The 25,419-nt window shown below is 42.6% G+C and overlaps 1 protein-coding gene across 1 annotated transcript in view; it reads right to left on the bottom strand.

Moving 5' to 3' along the window:
* Positions 1 to 1,978: 1,978 nt before the first annotated feature.
* ABTB3 (ankyrin repeat and BTB domain containing 3) overlaps positions 1,979 to 25,419 on the bottom strand; it is a 171,590-nt gene continuing 148,149 nt past the window's right edge. Inside the window, exons 12-17 of the mRNA XM_071551653.1 lie at positions 13,876 to 13,981; positions 12,982 to 13,084; positions 11,244 to 11,325; positions 10,197 to 10,265; positions 6,876 to 6,989; positions 1,979 to 2,913 (exon numbers count right to left, since the gene is read on the bottom strand). Coding sequence (XP_071407754.1) covers positions 2,704 to 2,913; positions 6,876 to 6,989; positions 10,197 to 10,265; positions 11,244 to 11,325; positions 12,982 to 13,084; positions 13,876 to 13,981 — 684 coding nt within the window. The 3' untranslated portion in view covers positions 1,979 to 2,703. The remainder of the gene's footprint in view (positions 2,914 to 6,875; positions 6,990 to 10,196; positions 10,266 to 11,243; positions 11,326 to 12,981; positions 13,085 to 13,875; positions 13,982 to 25,419) is intronic.

Below are 25,419 nucleotides of genomic sequence, written 5' to 3'. Positions count from 1 at the left end.
GTGACTGGATGTTCAAGAGCCTGCAAGCTGCACATGGTTCAGATAGACCTCACCCAGTCTAACATCAGCAGGAGAAGACTAAAATCAGTTTCCAAACTCTGGTTTGTGGATCCACAAAGGTTTGCTGGCTTCTTCCAGGAGAAATGAATGCCAGGGTTACACAGCCTGGCTTTTCTGCTGGCAAAAGTGATGGCGATTGGTCACTGGTCGAAAAAGAATTGAAAGCTATGACTTTTCTTTGAAGGTTTCTTTCAGCTACACATCTATGTTGCTGGGATTTACCACCATTTTTCAAGGAAAAAAGTAATCCCTGTATAAATCCATAGCTGCAATCCCTTCCTGAATGACAGCTTCTCAGGGTTTGCTCTCTCCCACCATGTGCCAGACACCAGCACAGCAGATCCCGTGGCAGAATTGGGTGCCATGATTCCTGCTGTGCTCAGCCATCCCAATCCACGTGCCCATGAAGGAGCACGCGGGGACACAGAAGCACATGGACTGGCACAGCTCTGCTGCAGACCAACACTGCCTGTGTTTTGGGGTAGCTGCACTATGGCACATCTGCCCAAACACGTGGCTGTACCGCTCCACATACAGCCACCAAAAGCCCTATTAAGCCCTTTATTGCTGAAAGGAAACCAGTGAACGTTACCACAGATACTGTCAGCTCATCAGAAGGACTAGCATAGGGTTATCAGTGTTTCCTTTCTATTTAATTTCCTGATTATTGTTTGAAAAACTTCACTATTTTAAACCATAAAGCTGTGGGGTGAGGTCTGCTCCTACCTAGTTATCACTGGCAAGGAAGGATGGGTTTTCAACGATGAGGAAGCACATCAAACAACAAGCACCCCTGTGTGTTGCTGTTGCATCAACTACGGTCTCACTTCTCTATGATTGCAACATTCACACAGAACTTGCAATTACTTAAATGTTACAGACAACATCTTGTGTGAACACCTACTGTGCAGAAAAAAATAGTCTAATTGACTGACATGTTGTGTCTCTGCAACATTAGTGGCAGTTTAGGTATTTTGTGATTTGTTGCAGAAACTGTAAAGGCTTTAGAAGACCAAACACAAAGGATTTACACCTCAGTCATAAAACAGCTTCCTACTGTGTTGATAACTAAAGCCAAAACTGTGTTTTCTAAGCATGTCACAAGCAATCAACATGGAAGGGCACCTGACGTAGATGCTTCAACAAAGGAGATTAACATGCACTGTCAAAATAAAACTTCTAAATTTTCTGAATGGCATGCTAGAAAATAAGTATATTAATGTCACTTTGCCATGGAGAAGCAACATCTTTGCCTACTTCTTGCTGTGGTTTGCAGAGACAGAGCATCAGGAATGTTGTGGCACATAGCAGATTTGTCTTGGTAACAACATGCTGCAAAATAAATGAAGCTTTGACATTTAAGTCATACCCCCATCCCACCCCACCCAAGCCCTGCATTTGCAGATAGCCTATACATTCTCAGGATACAATGAGGAATCATTCTCTAGTACATATTTAATTATAATTTAAAAAAGTCTAACTCAGATAACAATCTCTGGCCAGTAGCAAAATATCCACACATTACTCAAGTAAAGATCTGTTATTATCCCTTCACTGCAACACACAAAAATCAGCATCTTGAGAAGGAGCTCCAGGGGTATCATATCACAGCCAATCTCACCAAATAAAAAAATATGCTAATCTCACAAATGAAGTTTGACAAGAAGTAACATTGCATTTGTCTTGGCAAAACAAAGCACAAATGTAACATTTCACAGGTACAGTTACCATGCAAATGCATGTTTGTTGAGTTTGTCATTGTTTTTAACCCCAAAGCACGAGTAGCATGCAGTTCTCCTGCCCCCCCAACTACTGTATTAGAGATAGTCTGGGTAATGTACCTCTTTGGTGTAACCATAGCCTGTTAGGCAAGATTATACCACCCTAGGAAAGAATACAAGCAAAACTTGGTCATATGTATGTTTACACAATGTACATTTTACCATTTAAAAAACCAAAACATGTTACATAGATTCTCAAACATAGCTCTGTTGAAAATGAAATTTTAAGCTTAAGAAATAGTTTTTAAACTACAAGGCCACCCCATTTTTTATGAACAATTTAAAAAGTTCCCTCCCCTAAAAATCTGCCAGTATATTTCCTCGACTGTAACAGTCTTACCCACTCTCTAATACACTTGATCTTTGCTCAACAGCAGTATCAGTTCTTAAATTTCTTAAATGCACAAGATAATGGACTCCAGGACAGATACAGTTCTTAAATGTGTAACACTGGAACAAATCTGATGTAAATGATTAATTGGTCAATTCAGGTGTTCCCCAGCACTACCCTTCAGGCATCAGCTTCTGCCGTTCACGGATGGGAGTTCTGGCTTTTGTTGGCATCAAGATCCATAAACAGGCATATGTTCAGAATTTGAGTACAACAGCAATTCACAGATACTCTTGTATCCAGTTTGCTCAAAACCATGGAGGAAGTTTGTTTCCTGTATTCTCTCATCCAAACAGGGACACGGCCCCAGCGCAGCACCTTTGGCCAAAACAGAACTATTTGGATGCAAAGTAGAATTTTTTAAATTTTCTTTTTTGTAGTCATTTAAGCAACTGCAACAGGTCTATGCAACTGCAACAGCAGACTTAACTTGAAAGGTCTTTTATTAAAGGGTTACCATCTTCCTCAGCTTTACACAACGGAGCCCTTTGAAGAAGACAAATGAATTGACTGAATCCTTGTGGCCAACGTCCTCTGTAAGTCCTCTAGTACATTTTGACCAGATGTTTCTCCGTTCTTGTCATACAACAGCTGTTTGAAAGCTTCATTTTCAATGAGGACCATCATATTTTTTAGAAAGTAGCCTTCACAATAGGAAGATAGTTCTGTGACGCCGAGAAACTACAAGAAGTGAAATTAGAAAAAGATAACCAGTCTGATAAAACCCAATCAGCAAATACAGTGCATAAGAGCTGCACACAGACAAATACACAAGCTAAGCCTTTTAGACACACATAGTACACTTACAAATATGAATACATGGAGGGAAAGGATTTAATCAAACAGTATTTTATGCTGATGATTTCCATAATAATTCCATGTTAAAAGACTTTGGTTGTTGGCAAAACAAAATTGCAGGGGCTGAAGCTTTGCTCCCTTGGAAATTGATGGGAGTTTTACCACAAAGTTTACCAGGCCCATGATTTCATGCTAAAAGTTACACTCTAAAACTACAGGTTTGGGAAAACATTACAGAGCAAGTTTCAAGAATGCCATCATTAGCAAGGATGGGACATATGACTGCAATAAGCTCTCATGCAAAATTTCATGCTCTGAGGAGTCTTTGCAGGAGAAATGGAGGTTTGTAGAGCACGTGTTTGGAGTTGTCAGTATCTCCCTTATATTGGACACTGCATCAGGCAATAGGCAGGGACACTGCAATGTGTGAGCAAACCTTAAACGTGTGAGTGAAAATCTATGAGGAAACCTGAAATGACCCACACTGGTCGCTCGATGGGTGACCTGTTCTGGTCATCACTCACTGACTGTATTCTCTGGTAATATGAAGAGTATAGCTGGGATATTCCACTGTAGGAGTAATTATAAGCCATGCAAGTGTAGAGAGTAGTGCTCAGCCCACCCTCCTGCCCAAGTAAGCTCCTGCTGGGTCCAAGCTCTGAGTAAAGTGGGAACCTTCAGCTGCAAGGTGCAGCTTAAAGGGCCAGAACTGCTGGGGCATTGCATAGCTTTGGGTCCAAACTAGAACACTGACACAGCAGTGTTATTACCCCCCACCACCTTATCATGTTCAGAATGAAGAATGGAAATGGCTTAAAAAGAAAATAAATACAGATTAGGGCTAGGTAGGACTTGTCTTCCCCAAGAAAATAAATTAATTTTATTTTATCTCAAACAATGCAAGTTTTCATGAAATTATGGGTGCATTCTTTGCACCTGCATGTGACAGCATATGTGTGAATCTGTACTCTTCTCTGAAACACCATTCATCCCTATTCATTACTTCAATATATTAATGAGATTGAGAAAATAATGGACTTCTCTTTTCCAAATTGTACTTGAGGGCCAGATTGCAAATCTGCTCAAATGCTGAGTGGGAAAATGTATTACAGACCAAGTTTCAAGATGCCACCCTTAGCAAATATGGGACTTATGACTGAAGAAAATTGTCATGCAAAATTTCATGCTTTAAGGAATCTTTAGAGAAGAAATGGAAAACAGCCATTGAAAAAATCTCCCCAGGGTAGCGATAGATTTCCAGCACTGGACACTTTTAAGATTCAGCTGGACAGGGTGTTGGGCCATCTTGTCTAGACCATACTTTTTTGCCAAGAAAGTTCAGGACAGATGATCCTTGAAGTCTCTTCTAACCTGATATTCTACAAGTCTACAACTGAAATTTTAGAAATTGGAAGTCCATTGGGATATTAATGATATTAATACTCTCCATTCAGCTTTTATTTGTAAATATACATAATTCACAGTCACACCTTCCTACCAGTAGTTCACCTCTTTAATCCAGGGTTTCAAACTCTTATTCCTGCAGCTTCTACTACAAAGTGCATCACCTTGCTAAACACTGTACTATAACCTAGGGCCCTGACACAAATAGCTTTCCAAATCTGTCCCCACTTCATGTTATGGTTCCACCAAACTGTATCTTTCTCTCAATCATGATGACAAAGGCTGTGCTCCATGTGTCTCTGGGCCAGCTTGCTTGTGCACATGCCAGTCTGGAAAGGCAGGTCTCAGCATTGCTCGAGTTCCTGCAGGTGCAGATGAGCTTGCAAAGCAGCAAGGACAAGAAAAGTGTCCCTGACCATGGCAGGGTGGTTGCAACTGGATGATCTTTAAGTGCCTCTCTCAACTCAAACTCTTCTATGATTCTGTGATGATTCTAAGAAGGACTAGAAATGGTACCTGCAACAGCAGCAAGTCACTCCAAACTGGTGGTTCCTGTCTCCAGTGCCTGCTCACCTTATTCCCATCCTTACTCGGGTCTAACACAGACTCTTCCTCCACACTTCAGGGAGCAACATGGAAATGCAGGCAGCTGGCTAGAAGCTGTGCCTGAGCTGTGTGTGAGCTCCCCTGGCTCATCAGGACCATCTGGCCTCTCCCGCCACAGAACATTATCTTGCATTCACATAACAAACAAATGAGGCTACCCTGTGATGAGAGCACTCTGGAAATAATGATCTGTGCTCAGATTAATCACCTGCACATCACACAGACTGGGAGCAAAAAGATGAAGCATCTTCTACACTCTGCAAACAGCATAATAGAGAGGTATCTGAACTAGCTTTAAATGTGTGAGTTCAGGTCCCAGAGACCTCCTAGCTATAATAGAATGAAGCTTAACCCTGGTGATTCACTGAAAGCAAGGTAAATTAGCCATGCAGTGCTTTAGGGTGATGTGGTTTAACTCCAGAAGCCAAAATTTCATTCACAGCTAACTTGGCTGTCTCCCCTACCACATCAGTGCAAACATGACTCTGGATGTTAAAGCCTCTCCAGTACACCATTTCCACTGCCTCCACTGGAAGATGCAGGCACAAAAAACTTTCAGGCTGGGGCTCTTACAGGCAAACCAGGAGCTGGATTTAGCCACTGGGTTTGTTCAGTACCATCACCAGCAGTGTACAAGTCCCTCAAACAGGTCTAAAAGCCCCATGTAAAAATTTCCTTCAGTCACGGTGTAAATAACAGGCACATCTCACAATTCAAAGAAAACACATGATTTCAAAACAAAATTATTAATTTTACTAACAGTAATAGAAATTGGAAGTTCCCACATGAGCTACAAGATAAATCAAACATTTTTCAAAAGATTTCTGCACTGTAATTTTCTTCCTATTAAAATAAATGGAGCTGCAGATATACCTGATTTCTTATTTTCATAGGTGGAACTTCGTGCTATTTCAAACACTGATTGTGTGTTATCTGTGCATCAAGACCTAACATTACTATTCTCTGTAGGAAACTCCTGATGATGGGAATGGAGGTCAGATCTGCAGGCATTTGGAGCAGGATTACTCTATTCAATCAAACCTCTATGTCACAATGCATCAGTTTATCTTTCATATACACCATGTAAATTGCAGAAAAAATATTTCATTTCACTATTTTGTGTATCATTTCCATCTGCCAAGTGAAAGTCTAACTACTACATATGAGGAGAAAAACTGAAACTCATCAATGTGGCAACCACCTCTATCAATGCATGAAAATAGGTTTTCTAGGTCAAAAAATGCCATGTTTTTTATGTCTAATGACTGAGGCCACCTCACAAGCTAAGTATATAATTTGATTCCAATAAGAAGCTCTCCAAGACATAAAATTCTCATTACTATCCTTGCAGGGCTCTGAGCCATTGCACTTCCACAACATGGCATTTTTATGTATTGACAAGCTGTCACTAGCATTGAATGTATCACCCCAGTGGGCTCCAGGCAGGAGGAAACAGGCAATAGCAATGGGAAAATGTAGTTTGGAAGGTGAAAGCAGAGGTGTCTCCTTCACTTAGGTGATTCCTGTTGAATCAGCTCAGCAGTTTGGGTTGCCATGAATAAGGGATTGGTCTTCCACACAGTGATACACTCAAATTGAGTTTGAACCACTTAGAGAAGAGGGTGAGAAGGTGTCACCTTGTATTTAAGACTACATGATTTAGGGCTGTCACTATGTACCTATCAGCCAGTCAGTCTCAGTAAATGAAAGACAAATCCTAAATACATAACAGACGTACTAAGCATATGATATAAATATATCCCTACTTATCACAAAACTGACCTACGACTATGACGACAGACACATAACATGCAAGAATATGCAGTTATTTTTACCTTGGCATGATTATAAATATCCACGCAGTTTTCTGTATTAATGCTTTTTGCACAAATGATCTCACAGTGTCGTTGTAAAGCTTCAAGCTGGAAAAATTTAGCAGCAGAGAGAAGCTAAAAAAAACAAAAGGCACAGAGAAAATTGTCAAAAACTGCTGAGCAGTACAGAATCAGAGTTTGATTCTTTACTCTTTCATTATACTTTTTTCTCTGCTCCTGCTTCAGTTAGCATGAAAGTACTGACAGAAAGTCAGAATGACAAGATTGCTTGGTTCCTTCAACTTTTTACAGTCCCTGTAGATCACACTATGGGAACCTGTGCATGAAGAGACCACCACAGCCTGCTCAGATTCCCATGCTGACTTTGGAATGGGGTGAAGAGAGGTGGGGTGTATGAGAGAGAAAAAGGAAACGGCAGCTTGAAGAATATTTTCTCACTTTGCAAACATGACTCTGCAAGGAGGGACTTGCAATGACATTCCCCAAAACCAAGGTCCCGGTTCAACCATTCCCCAAGATCTGGCTGAAACAGAGCACCTGGGCTGGATGTGGGGATGTCAGCAGAAGGGTCAGGACCAAGAATACAGAGGAATTCAAACCAGATGATGATGACCACCCTGGGCAGCCTTAACAATCTAGAGAGGCAATAAACCTCCAATCTGTCACCTCAGCAGGCTCAATGAAATGGAAACAGACCTCCATATGCTCCTTGTGAGCAGCTTTAAGGTGATGTCTAGGCCACAGACACTGAAACACTGTCTGGCTCCACATTACTCCAAGGAGTGAGTGCACAGAGGGAAACAATTGCAAAGGTGGGAGCCAGCTCGGTGTGAGGCACTCCCTACTTAACATTCATGTTAGTGCCATGTGTCTGTATCGCTGCTCCACCATGGCTCTCCTGACACCGGCACTTAAGCTGACTTCCCTCTTTGGCTTTGCATCCCTCCTGTGGTTATACTTCCTGGACTGCACTGCCTTGGGATCTCTGCACACGAGTGGGGTGAAAATGGATTAAATTTTGAGTTCTGCAACTAATTTAAGTAGTGCTAAGACTTCCTCTATGGCCCCCATTCTGTCCTATTACAGCAGGGAAAAGGCATTTCATTTTATGTCTTTCCATGGTAGTCATTGGCTCTGGCTCTCTGCTCTGCCTTAGGAAGCAGGTTGAGGTTCTTCATAGCTTGACACCCAGCCAAACCTTAGACCAAGCTGTTCAGGTGTTTAAACAGCACTTATTCAGGTATTCAGGCCCCTATACAGCCCTTATTATCTAGGACTGCATGATAAAAAGCTATCCTGTGAATCCCAAAGGGGCTCTCATGCTGCTAGTCAGAAGCACTGGGGAACAAACAAAACCCTGAAACTTCCATGACATTATTCTGACTTCTCCTATGCAGTCTGTTCAAGCTCTGCTTTAATACCATAAATAAATCCAAGTGCTGGAAATCTGCAGTGCTGATGTGATAGCAGCCAGCTGGCCCCAATTATGAATTGCAGCAAAGATTTCTGTGGAGTATTTCTGGTGCTTCTTGTTATCATATTTGTAATAAGGCAAGTTGCTAAATGCAGTTTTGAAAGATAAAGCCAAATCCTATTCCAGCTGCCTCTGTGGCTCAAGCAGTCATGTGCTGGTTTGTAATTACTTTAAACTGTGAGGAACCGTGGCCAGATCTGTTATCAACAGATCAATCAATCAGTCATACATTCTCAAGTCACAGAAATTTTGAGATGTCACAGAAGTAGAGCAAGCTGCCAGCTGAACTGCAGCACAAGCTTTTTAACAGCCTAGGTGATAACACACACATCTCTATAAAGCTGCTGCACTGCCAAGTCTAAGATTCCTTATTTCAGAAAAGGTTAGAAATTCAAGAGTTCTTTCAAAACTATGAGTGAAATAGAGAATTAGTGAACTTTTCCTACATAGCTCAGAAAGTCAGTGTGGGTATGCTTAGTTAAAAATCCACTGCCTGCACAGGAGAGGGATAATTTCAGTCCTGACCAGTTCCATCCTCTGGCTGCCAGACAACAGTGTCATAGGGAGAGATTAACTAATACAGACAACAATAAAACAGCAACAGGACACAAGGAATGGAATGAAGCTATGTCAGAGGAAGTGCAGACTGGGCATCAGGAAAAGGTTCTGCATTGAGAGAGTGGGCAGTCACAGAACAGGCTCCTCAGGCAAGTGGTCACAGCATCAAGCCTGCCAGAGTTCAAGGTGCATCTGGATGGTTTAGTCTTACATAATCCTGCAAGGAGCAGGGAGTTGGACTTGATGATCCTTATGGGTCCCTTCCAACTTGAGATATTCTATGACTCTGTGATCATGGTGGCAGACAGTACACTGACGATCACCAGCTGTTTAAGTAGCTCTGATTTTACTATTTACCAACCTGCATTCTTTTGGCTGCCATAATTTTGTGATTGTCAACAGGAAAACTCCCTAAATGATTATCAAGAATTTGCTCAAATATCCCTTAGTTCGATTGAGTTGGAGTGGTTTGGCTGATCACAGCTGACAGGGACGGCATACAGTGTTTGGAAGAGGATGAATTTACATCCATACAGGTTGTGGTTGCATGGCTACACTGAAGGTTCAGTCAGCTCCAGTTGGCTTGGTTCGGCTTTTGTGAAAGGCCACAACACCACAAGGATGTTTTACATCCAGGGACAAAGGGGCAAAGTCTCTGTATCTCAGGGAGCAGATTCCGGTTTTATTCAGAAAATTGTCACATGATTGAAATAGAACTGAACTGTGACTCTGTTGGGATTTGTCTCAGGGATAAAGCCATGTAAATGCCCAAGAATTCTCCCATGTGAGGAACCAAAATGGATGGTTTTAATGATGCTGAGATAGATCTGAACATCTGAGCCTAAGCTAATAAACCAAAAGTAAAGAGTGTGGCAGAGGGAATCTGATTGGCCTAGTTGGAGCAGAGCACTTTATCTATCAGGCTGAGAGGGAGAGAGGCTGGAACACTGTGCTGCTGAGAATTGCTTCCAGATTTTGGTAACACCAACTTTGCCTCTATTTAGATATTTTCCTTTCAGATACTTTTTCACTTGATGATCATAATTCTTCTACTCTTTTTATTCTGACAGTCAGCTTCATACTAGCAAAAGTAATCATAATGGATGATAAGCAAAGAAAGAGACCAAGTGTCTCCCATGGGACTGCAGACAGCCTGGGCATTCCAGGTGAAGCACTGCTGGCTCTTACAGGAGTGCTCATGTCTTGTCCAATGGCCATGTGTCCTTGGGTGAATGGTACACAGATCACTTACCATTGCTCTCAATGCAATTAAGATAAATGTCTCTTACCTCCATAATTTCATTATTTTTAATCAGGAGTGACTCTGCACCTCCATAATAAAGATACTGCATAACCAGCTGTAATGAAACAAAAGTAGTGTTTATAAAAAGCAATCCAAGGCATCAGGGAACAGTGGGTGATGTAAAGACTGCAGGCAATACCCAGGGCTCTCCCAACACCACCAAGGATTTATATATAAAACTGGCTCAAACCTCCTGATTTCAAGATATATTCTCAGCAAAGTTCAATTTTTCTTTTCACAGGTTGCACAATGTCTCAGCCCTGATCTTCAAACTGTCTGGACTTTCAGGAAATCAGTTTTCAGGAAACTGATTAATTAATTCTGAATTTTCAGTGTATTTCCCAGTATGTTAAGCACATCACTGATTCAGGCAAATATAGCATATACAATGGTTACTCGTTTTTTCCTTCCCAGGCAATGGCACCCTCACCTTCATCCAGCTGTGTGTGGGCATGCAAGGATGATGAGAAAGAACGGGGGAGGCTTTGCACTGTAACACAAGCCAGCTAAGATCCCTCTGCAGGGAGCTTCCAGCAAGCCTAAAGTTACTGTAGGCAGCTGGGAATTATATGCAATGGTAACAGACAATAAATGGAACTGTCTGAGCTCCGACTCAATAAAGGGAAGCATATACATATATGTAGATGCTACAGGTATGGAAAGCAAGTGTTTTCTCTGTGTTTTCATGGAAAAAATTGATTGGAAAATACTGTAAGAAAGGGAATTAACTGTGTCTCTTTCAAATCTGTCCATTAAGTACAGAAAAAAGACTCAGGTGCTTTACCTTGACATGCACTGCTTTGTCTGTGTGGCCCATGTAAGTGAAATGCATGTTATTGTATCCACTCAGGCACGACCTTTGCAATCAATGGCACTCTACAGCTTAGTGCATGAATGGAGATGAAGCCTGTGGTACTGAAACCACCACTCTGAGCTATGTGTTTATCAGATACATATGTACCAATTTGGACATGGCATGTACAATGTTCCTCTTACAAGTTCCATTCAAATTCAATGTGAGAACAGACTTTACCTGAAAGATGGGGTACTTCACATAGTTGATCTCAATACAAGTACTATCAGATGAGGGCTTGCTAGACAGCAATGCTTTAAACCTAAATAAAAAAGAGTAAAATTGAATAACCAACCCAATTTTCTCTGTGAAAAAGTATGGCAAAAACAGTCATCAAAAAGCATCAAGATTTAGACACTGACATAAAGTTTAAAGTAAAAGGAAGAAGTCTCTGTCTAAGAGACTTCAATTTGAAATTTTTGAAAAATACACCTAATGTAAGAACAGAATAAAATGTACACTGGAAATTCAGATTCTGTAATGATGAATATTACAAAACCATTTTTTTTCTTGGAGGCAACACAATCTTCTAGAACGACTTGCAACATTTAAAACCTGTGTATTTTCCATTTTTAAGGGGATAAATTTTGGCCTATGTCCATTGCGTTGCTTTAAAAAATATTTTGGAACAAACTATTAAAACAACTACACTAAGACTTTTAATTCTTCTATGCAGGCTCAATACAAAATGTGTAAGAGGCAAGAGAGAAAACTGGACATGTTGCTGTTCCCTGATTATCAAAAATGGAAATTCAGACACAAGTTTCAGGAAAGAAATGTATTTGAAGTTAATAATTGCAGATTTATGTGAGATGTATACATATGTAACAATCTACTTCTCAAAACCAGCTATTCTCATTGATCAGAAGTTGAAAATGGGAAATGTGCTGCCAGAAATATCTGCCTTTGTACTTCCCCTCTTTGATAATTACCTGACCTTCCAGTAGTAGTTCAAAGCTCAGCGCTTATCTATCAAGACCAGCATTTGCTGGATGGTAATGTAACCTTTTCCATATCATGACTGCATCTTGTTAATTAAAATATGGATATAACAATTTATTTGCTTTCACTAGTGTCAAACTCTATTATGAACACAATTCAGCAGGCTTAAAGCTGGAGTTTGGAACATATTTGTATATCTACCAAGAAGCTCTAAACCAAAATATCCATTTCTTAATTAAAGGCAGGGTCAGATACTGCCGTTGCTTTATGCAAATCTCTTTACTCAGTGCTGTGGGTTGGCAGCACAACCAGCACCAATTCCCACACTGCTTAAATTATCCAAACTCAGTGGTTTGTCCTTGCCACATCTTGAAATAAGCTTTTACAGAGAGCCAGCTAAATTTCTTTAAAAAGCACACCTTTAATTATACAGTTGCATACAAATAAGGTTTGTGAGCCACTTGGAGGTTAGGTTGAGCTGGGTGACTCACATTCAGCCTCCGGAGTACAGGGAATGGACTGTAAGTACTGCCTTTGGATACTGTCAAATGCTGTCAATGAGTTGTGTGATAGTAGCTGGTTTTTCCTGGAGACTGCCTAAACTGATGCAAGGCGGGGTCTAGCCACTCACAATAAATTATTATTAAGAATCAAAATATTAAGACTCCTGTATGATTGAGAGCTGGATGGAGCAATGAGCTCCATGCAAATGTGCCTTAGCAGAGTGAAGTCAGATGCATGGCCAGAAGCATGGATCACTTACTGGGTGGAAATTGAGCGATAGTAGCACTTCTTAAATGTCTGGCAGATCAACCAGAAAAAAAACTGTGGAGAAATGCTGCTTAGAAAAAACTGAAGACTGGGCCACTAGCCTTCAAAGACTTGTAATTGCAGCAAACTAAACAAAAACCAGCTGCAAAACCACAAAATCAAATTCTATTTTTGTTTAAGGAAGAGAAACGTATCTGTATTTTACCTTGGTGATGCAGTAAACAGCAACACTCGATGTGCATAAAATGGTCTTCCTTCCACCAGAAATGTAACATCTGACATCTCTTTATTGTTAAGAAAATGGGGATCTAGAATCACAAAAAGAAGGCAACAAAAAGACCGTAACTTTAATTCAGTGGAGGTCATGAACATACTGAATATTTTCCTGTTTTGACAGAAGAAGACAATAGAATAGAAGGATATTGTTTTTAATAGGTAAAGCCCATAAAGCTATTTTGGATAGCCTGAGACAGAAGCCCCTCAGACAACCACATGGAGTTCAGATAAAACAAATTCAAAGCTTTGAAGTCCGTGGCGACCTTTGCTGAGATGACAGGCACTCCATGCTGTGTGAACCTGGCACAGCCTCCCAGCTCTGCTACCCAATGCAAACTGCAGCTGAACAGATGCTGAAGGGCATCATGTTCATTTATATCCTATTACACCCCTCTCCTTGTGCAAGGAAGTCTTTGTGTCAAGGGGAAGAGGGTCCTGGAAAACTGCTTGGGTCTTCCCTCAGCCCCATGAAAACACCCTGGGCTCCATTGGTCCGGCTGGGAGGGCTGTGCTGCTGCAGCCTCACCTGCAGCCAGACACAGCAGTCTGAGATTGGACAGACAGACATGGCTCCAGGCCCAAGGCTTGGATCCCTGCCTAATTAGCAACACTGACAAATTCTTGCAGATTTATGGTCCCACTTTAACACACCTGACGACCCTCCTGATTTCAGTGGGAGTTTCAGGTCAGGCTGAGTTTGGGCCCCTTCCTTCTTCTAGTTCTGTCTTTCAAATTCAGGGTTTTCTCTGACAAGCACCTGGCCAGCAATGCAGACTTCCCACAGCTGTCCCTGGAGAACCGAGTACCTTCAAGCCACACTTACCGAGGCGGGAGGTCTGCTTGCGCTTAATTTCAACCAGCTTTGGAATTGGGTAGGGTCCATAGCAATGAGTGAAAATGACAGAGAGCTGCTGGCTGATCACTTCGTTCTAAGCAAAAGAAAACAAATACATGCAATGTAAGCTTAGCCACATAAAAAAAGTGCAAAGGACATGTTACGTTGTTCTCGAGGGCTGCTTGTTTTGAAAGTGAAAAATGTGATTGCTGAAGCTTTATTAAAAGTCAGAGTTTAGGATTATCATTATTTGTTAGAAACTGCAGTTGTCATTTACTTGACTGCTATGTTTCCCATAGGAATCACTTAAAAAGTTTTCTCCTTGGATGAGAAGTCTTCTTTTCCTAACAAACTCCATAGCCCCATCCCCTCTGCAAAAATAAAGTTCCTTTACAGTAGTGATTTCATTTTATTTGCAGACTTAGTGTACTGGAAAATTACTTTTTTGTTGCTCTTTGGAAAATGATCACTGGTCACGTTTCAGAAAACCAGAGCTGCAGACAGATACATCTGCACAGCCTGGATGCATTTCTAAGTCCATCTCACAACAGTCTCACAAACGGACCCTTCCCTTACAGGGTGACTGAAGCATCACAGCCTGCCACTCATTCAATTCCAAATGTTCCATTAATGTGCTCTTAACACCACTGGCACTGGCATAGGCACCACTGTCCTGAGGAAACCACCAGACCCTTCACAAAACTGGGTCTGGTCCCATTTCTGCCCAAACTCTGGGGGCAAGGCACCCACAGGATGCTTTCCTAAGCACCTTGAGTATTTGTATGTCTAAGCTGCAACGGTAGTCAATTGGATTTAATGCTTAACTACCTAAGTCCCAGATGAAAGCAGGATTTAAAAGCTTTGGCAAATTTTATCCCACGCTTTGCTGATAACCGGAGCAAGTCTAGACAAGTTCAGCAGTGTCACACTGTTAATTCGTGATGACATCTTTCAACTATCCTGTTTGTTGGTGATTCCATTCCACACCAGGAAACTGTGAAAAGGCGAGACTCTTAGATATAAGAGGGTCAAAGGCCAAGGACACAGGTGAAGGACAAAAAAAAAATCATAAGATTTGAGGAGTATAGATGTTATACTAAAAATACCTCCAGGCTTTAGGAGAAGAAATTGAAGCTTTCCTTGCTCTGAGCACATTTCATTGGTGCTCCTTAAATCCCACGAGGAGCAAGGAGGAGTGGCAGAGATGCTGTAATGACTCCCTTACTGAATCTAATCAAACAGGGTGGGAAAGGGTAGAGCTGTTCCCTCACAGGCACATGCTGATGTCAAAGGAAATTACACACACTCACCCACAGGCAGGATTTGGCTCCTATTACTACGTCAGATGTAGCAGTGAAAGAAATGCTAATATAAGAGAAATACTGATACTAAGAGACACCATTTAGCATGGCACAGGCATCAGCCCTCCGAGAGGGGCTCACTGCTGTGGCTCTGAGACAAGGAGGATGTCTCACACCCCAGGAGCATCTCACTGTTCAGTGTCCTCCTGTGGGAGCTCTGCAAAGAGCTTCACAAAAGGAGTGAATCACTGGCTGAAGAGAAAAGGAAGATTTAAGGCCAGATTTAAAGAAGGAAGTGACTCAGCCGCCGGGAGGGCTGGGAGGGAAAGCTTTAGACAGACAGGGCAGAAAGAGCAATTGCTTCTCTGCTCAGAAGGGCTGTGCTGAAGCGCCACGGCCGACTGAGTCAGCCAGGGAGGAGTGTGTCCAGGGGGATGCTGATTACCAGCAGGGCAGCTCCCAGTTGGATCTGTCAGATGCTAGGAAGTCAGAAAATACAAGAGAGGGGACAATTCCATGGTTAGAGCAGAGGGAAGCTTCTGAAGAGGAGAGGCATAATTGGAAGAGCAATGGTCACCTTTACCTGCAGTGAATAAAAGCAGAGAATCTGCACTAAAGAGGAGAGCCCCTGGCAGCTCCCTCTTCAATCTGCCAGTGGGTCTGAGGTCCTGTCTCTGTCACTGAGCTTTTAGCAGGTTCCATGAACTCACCAGTCCCAGCCACAGCTGTACCTAAGCAAGCTTTTTAAAAACACACACATGCATCAATAAAGACAATGCATCTCCTCCTTCCAGGGTGCCTATGGGTATGCACTGATGGAAAATCTGGGTACTGACTTCTCAGTGCCTCATTAGGAGCTGGAGGCCTCACTCACCAGTCCAAACCACAGCACCACATACCAGGACATGTAGGTGCACTGAGACCACGGAAGAACAGGCCAAACCCAGTCCCGCAGCGGGGGAGAGGAGGATCCCTGCTTGTAACTCCAACAAATGTGAAGAACCAGTCACAGATGCAGACAATCCCACGGGAGCTTGCCTACACAGGGGAGGTGCTCCCAGCTCCCTGGGTCACCAATGGGGCACTAACCTTGTGGTGTGCAGATACAAGCCCATAAAAAGCCACCTTGCCCACAAGCCTGTGAAAAGAGCAGTATAAACTAAGCTCTAATTAGCTCAAGATCTGATACATTCACATGAGAGTTGCTTAAAAACTCCAACACATGGAACAGAGATGGGACAAAGATAAAAAAGACCTTAGAATCAACACAAGAAAGCAGGGCCATCATATAGACAGTGGCTTCAGACCTCCAGTGCAGAACATTGATCTCATTTGGCAGAGAGGAGGTTGAAGACCTTTGGCTTCTGTCGATAACAGTAAATACTTACATCTCATACCACCAACGGCCAAAATATGTGCTCAGTGAGAAAGCTGAAGCATGTGCTCATTTAGAGTCATTGCTAACAAGCCAGCAGCAAAGAAGGGGAGTGGTAAGCTATTACAGCAGACCAAGCTTGCTCCCCACACCCCTCAGCATGCAGCCAAGCTCACAGGGCCATGGCCTTGGATTTCTGCTCCCCACAAAGCCTCTGCTGGCTTTTACCAATAAATCAGGCAGAAACAGGAGAGACAAAAGGGATGCTTTGCTTGCAACTGGATGGCTGGGGAAAAAACTTGCTTTTTTAAGCCAAATCCTGTTGTTGGAGTAGGCTGAACTGGGCTGCCTGTGAAGTAACTGGGAACAACTGCAAAAGTCCATGACCTGGGCCACCAGCACTGCTCTGAGAGAGAAGTGGATGTGACCAGCCTATTTAACCTTCCCCTTCACACAGTGCCCAAACTGAGGTGCTCAGAAGCTCCCATTTAAGCACTGAGATGGATAATTCTTCCCCATTTATCCTATCATCCTATCAACCTAACTGTGAAAGTCCAGCTGTAAGAGCTCCCTGCAGCAGTTGTGGGCAGTGATATTAACACTGGAGAAGCAAACCAGAGTTTGTTTTCTTGCTACAGTTTGATGTTAGAAAATGTTGTGCCAGGATGTATGAGGCTGACATCTGGAGTGAGGCCAGTTTCCTTTTAGACATGGGCGTTCATCTGCAGTCAAAGGGAGCCGATCTGCATCTTTTTCTGTGGGAGGGGGAAGAAAGCTTGGCATAGGATATATTAAAAATATTTACCTAGCCATGGGGTAGTTTACAGATAGGCAAGAGGGAACAGAGAACAAGAGTGAGTCTTCTGAGGTAGATGGTGCTTCCAGCAGAGAGCTCATTGGTGAGCAAGCAACTCTGCTTTGTAGATACAAGCAGTCTCCTGACTTAAAAGCATTCCTCAGCAGAGATCTAAAGGAATTCCCCACTCCTGGTGAATGCACTTGAACTGTGAGGGGAATTCATTAATTCTTTTGAAGCAAAGCTTAAGGCTTTCAAGTTGTTGGACCAGAGATGACTAGTTGATTGATTTGAAAGGAGACCTGGTGGGGAGTTCAGGAGTATTTTCTCCTGAATGTCCACCCAATGAAGGTCTATGGCAGGATGCAGGGAAGTCCCCTCTGGACTTCAGCACATATGCCAGGAGAGCTAGCTCCATTCCAGCCTACCCAGCCCATCCCATCCCATCCCAGCCTAGCTGCTCTGGGATGAGGTCCTGCTCTGGGATGAGGTCCTGCTCTGGGATGAGGTCCTGCAAGGTACTGGACACAGCTAGTTTTCTAGCCAGTTTTCTCCAGTACCTGTGCAAGATACGTGTCTACGCTCCAAACTCTCCAGGGTAAAATGTGACAGTGACTACTCAAATCCCTGTATAAGGTTCTCTTTAAAGGCCTACAGATACCCTAACCACCTCCACATGGCTGCCCTCTACAGTGGCAACAAGTTAGGCTGCTTTTCTTTCTCTCTGATATCCCATGCAGTACTTTGGGTTTTCCTTCTAGTGTTGTTACCCTCACCAGCTCAGCTCCACTGATACCAATTTAACCTAAGTCTGCCAGGCCCTCACGTTCCTCTGCCTCAAAACCCCAAAACGAAAAGCTCACCGCATTAAGGCAGAAAAGTAACATACTTATTCTTCTGGGCCAGTGCCTGCATGTTAATACACATCTCCCCAGCAAGCTGAGAAATCACATTGCTCAGGGACAGAGGCACTGGCAAAGCATCTTTTCTCTCTCCCTGGTTCTGAGGATGCCAGGGTGGGACCCAGTTCTCTGCTAAATGCAGAGTGCCAGAAGTGCTGTTTCTTATCACCCATCTCACATGCAGTCCCCAGCAGCTGTTCCAGCAGTGGTAGAGTCTCAGAGTACCCTGAGCCCACTGAAGACTCATCCACGACATGCTGGGATACCCTTGAATTAGTCCTCTATTTATGTTCCCCCTTCCCAGAAAGAGATGATAGAGAAGCAAGAGAGGGATTTTCACAGACACCCAGTCCTGAACACTCAAACTCAGACTTTCTTTGCTGTCTCAGAACCTTTTCCATCCTTGCCTAGGTGTTTCCACTACAGTCCTCTTGCATAATTCACTTTTGCCAACTGCCTCAAAACATATTAAATGCCACTTTAGAGGGTCACTCCTAGATGGTTAAGCAGCATACACATGATTAATATTAGTCAACAGCTGGAAAGGTAGGGAAGCCCCAGAGGCTGGAGGTACAGTTAGAGGCAGTGAATTGCATAACAAAATGGGTTTTGTTAGTGCTGGGCTCAAGCCCTTCCACTGCAAACACAAACGGAAAAGAATTAATCACAGGTAAGGCACAAACGGACCCTTCTGTCAGCTTCTGGGAAAGCTGCCAAGCCTCCCTTTCAAAAGGCTCTTTATATCACAGCTGTACATTGCTCAGATCCCTGGGCACAGTCTACTCCCCGGGTGAGAGCCCAGGAAAGGGCAGGTGTCACATCTATGCCCTTTATTTATTGCAAATGAAGAAACAGCTCCTGCCTCTGGCAGGGAAACATTTTAGAAGGCAGCAGAGGGTAGGGAAAAAAAAAGTCAAACCTGAGTTAGTATGAAGATGAATCTGTGTTATGAAATCACAAGATAGGGTTAACAGTCTGCTATTAACATGCCACTCAGTACCTGGCGTTCGCATCTCACGCGGGGAATGCATGATGTACAGGTGTGGATAACCTGTGTCCTGCTTACTCTGAACTGTGTAGACACACAACAGGCAACGTTACAGATCACTGCAATTACTCAAGAACAGCGAAACCTGCCTTACAAAATCACTCCAAGTCCCAACCAAAATATCAATCACCAAGTGCTGGCTGGGCACTGGCTGACACACAAAAGGGCATCAGCTACCCCATGGAATCCATAAGCAAGCCCTTTAGCATCCTCAGATGTCATCAGGGTTATTTTTAGTGCAGGTTTTGGTGTGTGTCTCCTCTGTGGAAAGCCCACGTTTTCCTTCAGCTGAAGTATTTCAGTCATCAGCCAGCACATTCCATTTTCAGGTGTTAATTTTTTCAAGAAAGGTAAAATATTATGTGAGAAACAAATATTCTAATGAAACCTGTCATTACAATAAAACCTCAATTTTCTGCTGAAAAGCAGTTTAGCAAGGAATTAAAATTCTGCCCAGCAAGAGGAGTTTTTCCTGATCATCTCCAGGCAAGAGACACAAGCACAGCACTCTCCCAAGGGAGGACTTTCTCTTGGGAGATGGTTACAACACAGTGCCTGCTCCAGTGCTCTGCAGGGTTCACCTCTCCTCTCTACCCTTAGCCCTTTCTGCAGAACAGGGCAGCCTGCCTTCATACAACAGAATATTGCTTCACTCAAGCCCATCTTAAACATTCATTTCAGCTCATTATGAAGCGGCAGAAAAAAAGGGGAATTTTCTGGCTCCGTCTTCCAGTGCCACTTTTTAGGTCACCTGCAGACCTCAGGGGAACACTGATGTTTGCTGACCCCCATGCTCAGACTTTGTAGAACAGAAGCATGAGCTGAGTCTGTTGACATTCTCTGAGGAATCTCTCCTGACATTTGTTTTAGAGGAATCGAATCCAGAAAACCCACAGGAATAGGGAAGCAGAATGCTCATCTCAAGCTTCAGCTTCTGAACACTTTTCTGCAACACAACAGGCAGGCATTTCAGTCTTTCCTGTCGTTTTCTGTTTGCTGGAGATGTGAAGATATTTTTCAGTAGTTACTGCATCTGTGACAGAGGCTACATGGTGCTATTTTTGAAAAGATATATTAAAAAAACACCCCAAAACTTTACTTTCTAAGAGATTTTGCATTCCGAGTGCCTAAGTTACTGCTGAAAGTAGCTTTTAAGATTTATAGGCTAGGTTCCTCAAGATACCCAAATGACTGAATCCTTTTGGAAATTTCAAACTGGTTATTGGTCTGAATTGTTATTTATTCTCAGTAACTGTCAACACCAGCCTGATGGCTGTTATTCAAACAGCTCAGCCTTCCAAAAGAGTCTGTCCACTCCTGCACGTTTCTTCAGCTGCCTATAGGTGTATTTGTAGAGGCTGGAAAACTCAGCAGAAATTTTAAATTCTGAGGAAACACCTTCGCAAAGTAGCTTCCTGCATCTTTCAACAAGTCTGGTTGCACAGTGTGATCAACACCTAATTAATGGGCTACATTTTAAAATAAACTATCTTGGCATTGACAGAAGCAGATGGGAAGGATGAAGAGAAAGCTGTAGAATGTAACAGAGGTGTGGCAATGAAAGATCATTCCTAAGACTTCTCAAGCTGATTGTGACTTGAACAACACACTAGTAGGAAAGCATATAGCCCTAAGCAAAGTTTTCCTGGTGTGAAGCACCTTTAGGAGCTTCAGACAATGCTCCAGCACATGTGAACGCACACATGCACCTCAGTGATGCATGCCAAAAAAGATCCAAAGGAATGGCAAATAGCTCCTTACCTGAAGCTACTTACCTTTTCCTATGAGGAAAGGGAAAAAGTTGTAAGAGAGATTATTTAGATATAAAAGATTGCATATTTTCTCAAAAAATGAGGCCAAGGACAAGCTGATGTAAATTGCCAGTGGATGGCACTGGCTTATAACCTCATACAACTGGCAACAGTGCTGGCTCATCTACATGGATAGAGCTCGGTGATTTGAATGACAATTTAAGCTTATGCAGAGCTCCAGAGTGGAAACCTAAAAACCCAACCTCCTCCAAAGGCCAGATATGTTTAACTTCCAAGTTGTGGGTTTGAGTCTTTCTTTTCAGGTTGTGGAAATGTCAAGATCAAACTGAACAGCTCCAGGATTTTCATAGACAGAGGACAAAGAAACACCCCTGCATATTCAGCACATAATCCTCAAGAGAATCTCCCTGCAAAAACAGAAGAGCTGACCTGTGAGCCTCAGCTCAGGCACTATGTGCCCATAGATCTGGGTGCAGCCTCCAAGAGCTCTTTCAAATTTGGGCAGGGGGGGCACCCCTCAGCATATCCACTCCTCAGGCAAATATGGCCCTCTGACACTGGGCAAGGGGGAAATGCAGCTCGGAGCCAAGCTCAAGCAATGCAAACATCCACCTCAGCTGAAGGCAAAGGAGCGCTTTCAGGGAGGAGCTTGGAGGAGTTTTTGCAGACCATGAAGAGCAGAATACAGATACCAACAGGCAGGAATTCAGCTACATCTTCCTATCTTTTTTCTGTAACAAGATCTCAAGTGTCATCTTAGCTGTGAGGGATTTGACTCTGCTCTACATAGCAACTAAAGTTTAGCTCAGGGCTACTTGTTCCCAGAAGTGTCTCTCTGGCTTCTGCCTCACATAGCCCTCTACAAACCACTTACAACAGGTTATATTTGTGAGCTTGTCTGCCAAAGACTGTCAATCCACCCTAAATGGTAGCACCTTTCCTTCCCATCCGGTGCCCCAAAACCATCACCATGTCATTCATATTTTTAGTGTTGGAGCTTTCCCGGTTTGAGTTTTGCTTGCTCTTAGGAAAGTGCCTTAAACCAAGCTCTCTGTGTCTTCTCCACAGATGCTGCTTTCTCCAGAGTACCTTATGCCTGGTCTTTAGTTTGGTAATGACCCAAGTTCACTGCAAGACAGCAGGAGCCGCAGAGGAAGCAATTGCAGAGCGATTCTGCCACTTCTCCACTCCCCATGAAATTCTCAATGGTGCAGCCAACAAAGACATTTAAAAGTATGAAGGGAAATGAAAGAGCTCCATCCCACTGGAAGCCACCAGGAGCTGGGTATCAAACTTTTGTTTGTGCTGTTGAAAGACCTCCTCCAGGGCTTTAGTGCAGCAGTGAACAACCCATGTGCAACTGTTCTTCCCCGCTTATTTCACAGCTTGACAAAAGGCAGTAAAACTAGGGACTTTAGCTCAGCCAGTTTTGCCTTATTTGCCAACTGTTGTTGCTGTTCTGTGTTACAGAATCAGGACTTCTGCAAATTGTATTTTTATTTCTACTGTCAGCATCCCGGCACATAGATGGGAACGGGAATGGAGTGCCACCCTGCAGGACACCATCAGTGCTGGCTGGTGGCAGAGTTCTCACATAAACCTGTACCCTCACACCTGTACCCTCTAAAACCAGGCATTTATAAGACAAAAGGGATTCCGCAAATCTGATCGTGTTCTTGTAGGTATTGGTTACTTTTTCTTTAATATATTCATATCTGTAGTATTTGGCCTTTTTTGCATGGCCTGAGAACCTGCAAGAACATTTAGTGCAACAGTACAACAGAGAAGGTGGGGGCAAAAGCCTTACTCCTTACCCTGAAATCTGCCCTTTGTTTCCATGTGATTTTTGGGGAGTTTCCCTGGCCAAATTACTCAAAACTATGAATTGCTGTCTGGCTTATCCAGGTTATTACATCTTCTGAGGCCAGGACTGTTACTCTACGAGGCACTGAAAATCTGCCTGTTTAATTACCTCAGTTTCCCTGTTGGTAAAGGGAGGACAAGATCTTTTCCCCTGTCTCAACTCATTAATATTAGTAAATTGTTCTGAGATTATGGGATAGCTGGAACTATTTATAGGAATGCAAAATGCCATTTCTATTAGGTGCAAGTTGCCATGCAATTAAAATATACGGAGCATCACAATATGTAGCAAATGGGACATCTTGTTTTACATCAGCCAAGAACTGCTAAGTGGCTCTGTGTTTCCTAGTTGCTTATTTTATACTTTTTGCCCTGAAAAACTCATTAAGGAAATGTACTGGGCCAGACTGTGATGTTTAGCCAGAGTCATAATCTCTCTCGAAGTTTCCAGCCCACAGGGAAAAGGATGCCCATGTGGGCAAATCAAGCTCCTCTCTCCACAGCTCTACAAAATGCAGAGTTTTACAGTTTGCTGTTGGAAGAATGGGACATGAACCACAGTTATGGCCCTTCTGCACCTCTTAAGAGGAGGTTTCCATTCTGTGGGTATACATAAAGAACAATCTCTGCTCTCAGCCCTTCTAGAGAAGGGGAACAGAAGATCCTTTAAATCTCAGCTTTCCTCAGCTGCCTTCTACGGAGTGACCAGGGAGAACTTTTATTGGCTCATTCTCCTACAAATGAATTTATTTCGATTCCTTCCAAAGGGTTGCAAAGAGTCTTTCCTCATTTCTGTCTGGAAGAGCTTTGTGAGAGGCCATTTGGACAAGTCTGCTGCAATAACTCATAACATTTGCAGACAATTTGTAAACCCTTACAGTGTCCCAGAATGATTAATTATTTTTTCTAAGAATATGAAACTCTATATGAGTGTGTGTTTGTGAATACACATGAAGACAGGCAGCTCTCCCAGACCCAGAGGCAGGATTAAAGATCAGCACAGATTTCTTCTTTGTCATGTAGAACTTTTTGTGATACTTCAGTTGTTCCTCTCCTCCATATTTTAGGTTTTAAGTGAACCCAAAGCAGAAGGTAGCAGTCTTATTTATTTCCAGGTCTGCTACAATAGATTCTGGGAGACCTAGTCTAACATGTACCAAAGGTATAATTTCACATAAATAATCTTTCAAACCAAATGGCCTTGCCGGTAGTTTATGGATAACATACACTAACCCAAGTAAGTTCAAAACAAGGAATTTCTAAATCCTAGGATCTGGAATGATTTCCTAAAACCTATCTCCAATATTCTCCATAAATACCCACCCAATACAAACTAATTGCAAAGGCAAGGCTTGTAGGAGCAAAAATCAGAACAAATCTGGAGCAAATATTTGGGATTTGCTCAGGACTCTAGTCCAAGCCCTCTTTTGCAGCAAGATACAAGAAACAAATCTATGTAGGCCATCACTAGCTATATCAAGTCTGGAACCTTTCAGTATTGCATGCCTATACCAGAACCTCTCCCCTTTTCACATTATTTAGGCTAATGCTTCAGATGCTAAAAGCTATTTGCTCTTTGCTGTTACACAGAGTTGGGTGAAAAATGCTACTTACTTTTCAGTTACACGATTAGAAGACCATACCAACATGTATTGTAGTGCAAGAGGAAAAAGAACAGCAACCAAGTAATTTTGATGCTTTTCATCACTAAAATGATTTTTCTGGTAACAGTAAAGTTGACTGGGTATTCTTTGGGAGTGACTGACTGTTGGGGGACCAGGAGAGAAGAGACTATTGATTATAACAAGTTTTAAATTCTCCACTATGTAAGACATTTTCCTCTCCTTGCTATCCCCATGATCATACTTTTTGTCATCATATTTGCATACCCAATAGTACCACCCTCTAAAAGGTTTTGTTAGCCTGATTTGTCTGGCTAAGAAAATGTCAGCCAAAAGAATAAATCTGGGGAGACTGCAAGTACAAACGCTCACAAAGAAGATTTAAAAAAATTATTCTGTTCTGCACTTGTAGAAACCAGTCTCCCCACAAGTTTAAGAGTCCAAATCCCACATGAAAGCAACAGAAAGTCATGTGAGAGGTTAAAGAAATCCAAAGTAAACAAGAATATTAGCTTTGTTGTATGGCCCTGTGAAACCAGCTGGGTAAAGTTACTCTCTGGGTTGATTTGGTCATCAACATCTCTTGCCATAGTGAAGTGACCCTTTTGACTTTAATTTCAGCACTATGCAACAGCTTCTGTTGCCTCTCCAGCTTATTGCTAAACATCAGTATTAAAGTATTCTAGCAGAAGTGTTTGTGTGTTTATAACTCACGCTTCCACAGTGAAAATACCCGAGATACATAACACAGATAATAATAATCCCGTGCAGTCTAAACAAGCTTGGGGAGAGCTGTGCAACAATAATATTCAAAGCTTTTGTGTTTTACAGGATGGGAATAAGGCTGATTTCC

This window comes from Pithys albifrons, chromosome 3, assembly GCF_047495875.1.
Source record: "Pithys albifrons albifrons isolate INPA30051 chromosome 3, PitAlb_v1, whole genome shotgun sequence".
Lineage (NCBI taxonomy): Eukaryota > Metazoa > Chordata > Aves > Passeriformes > Thamnophilidae > Pithys > Pithys albifrons.
The sequence above is the reverse complement of the archived record's forward strand: the minus strand, read 5'-3'. Positions and strand labels throughout refer to the sequence as shown.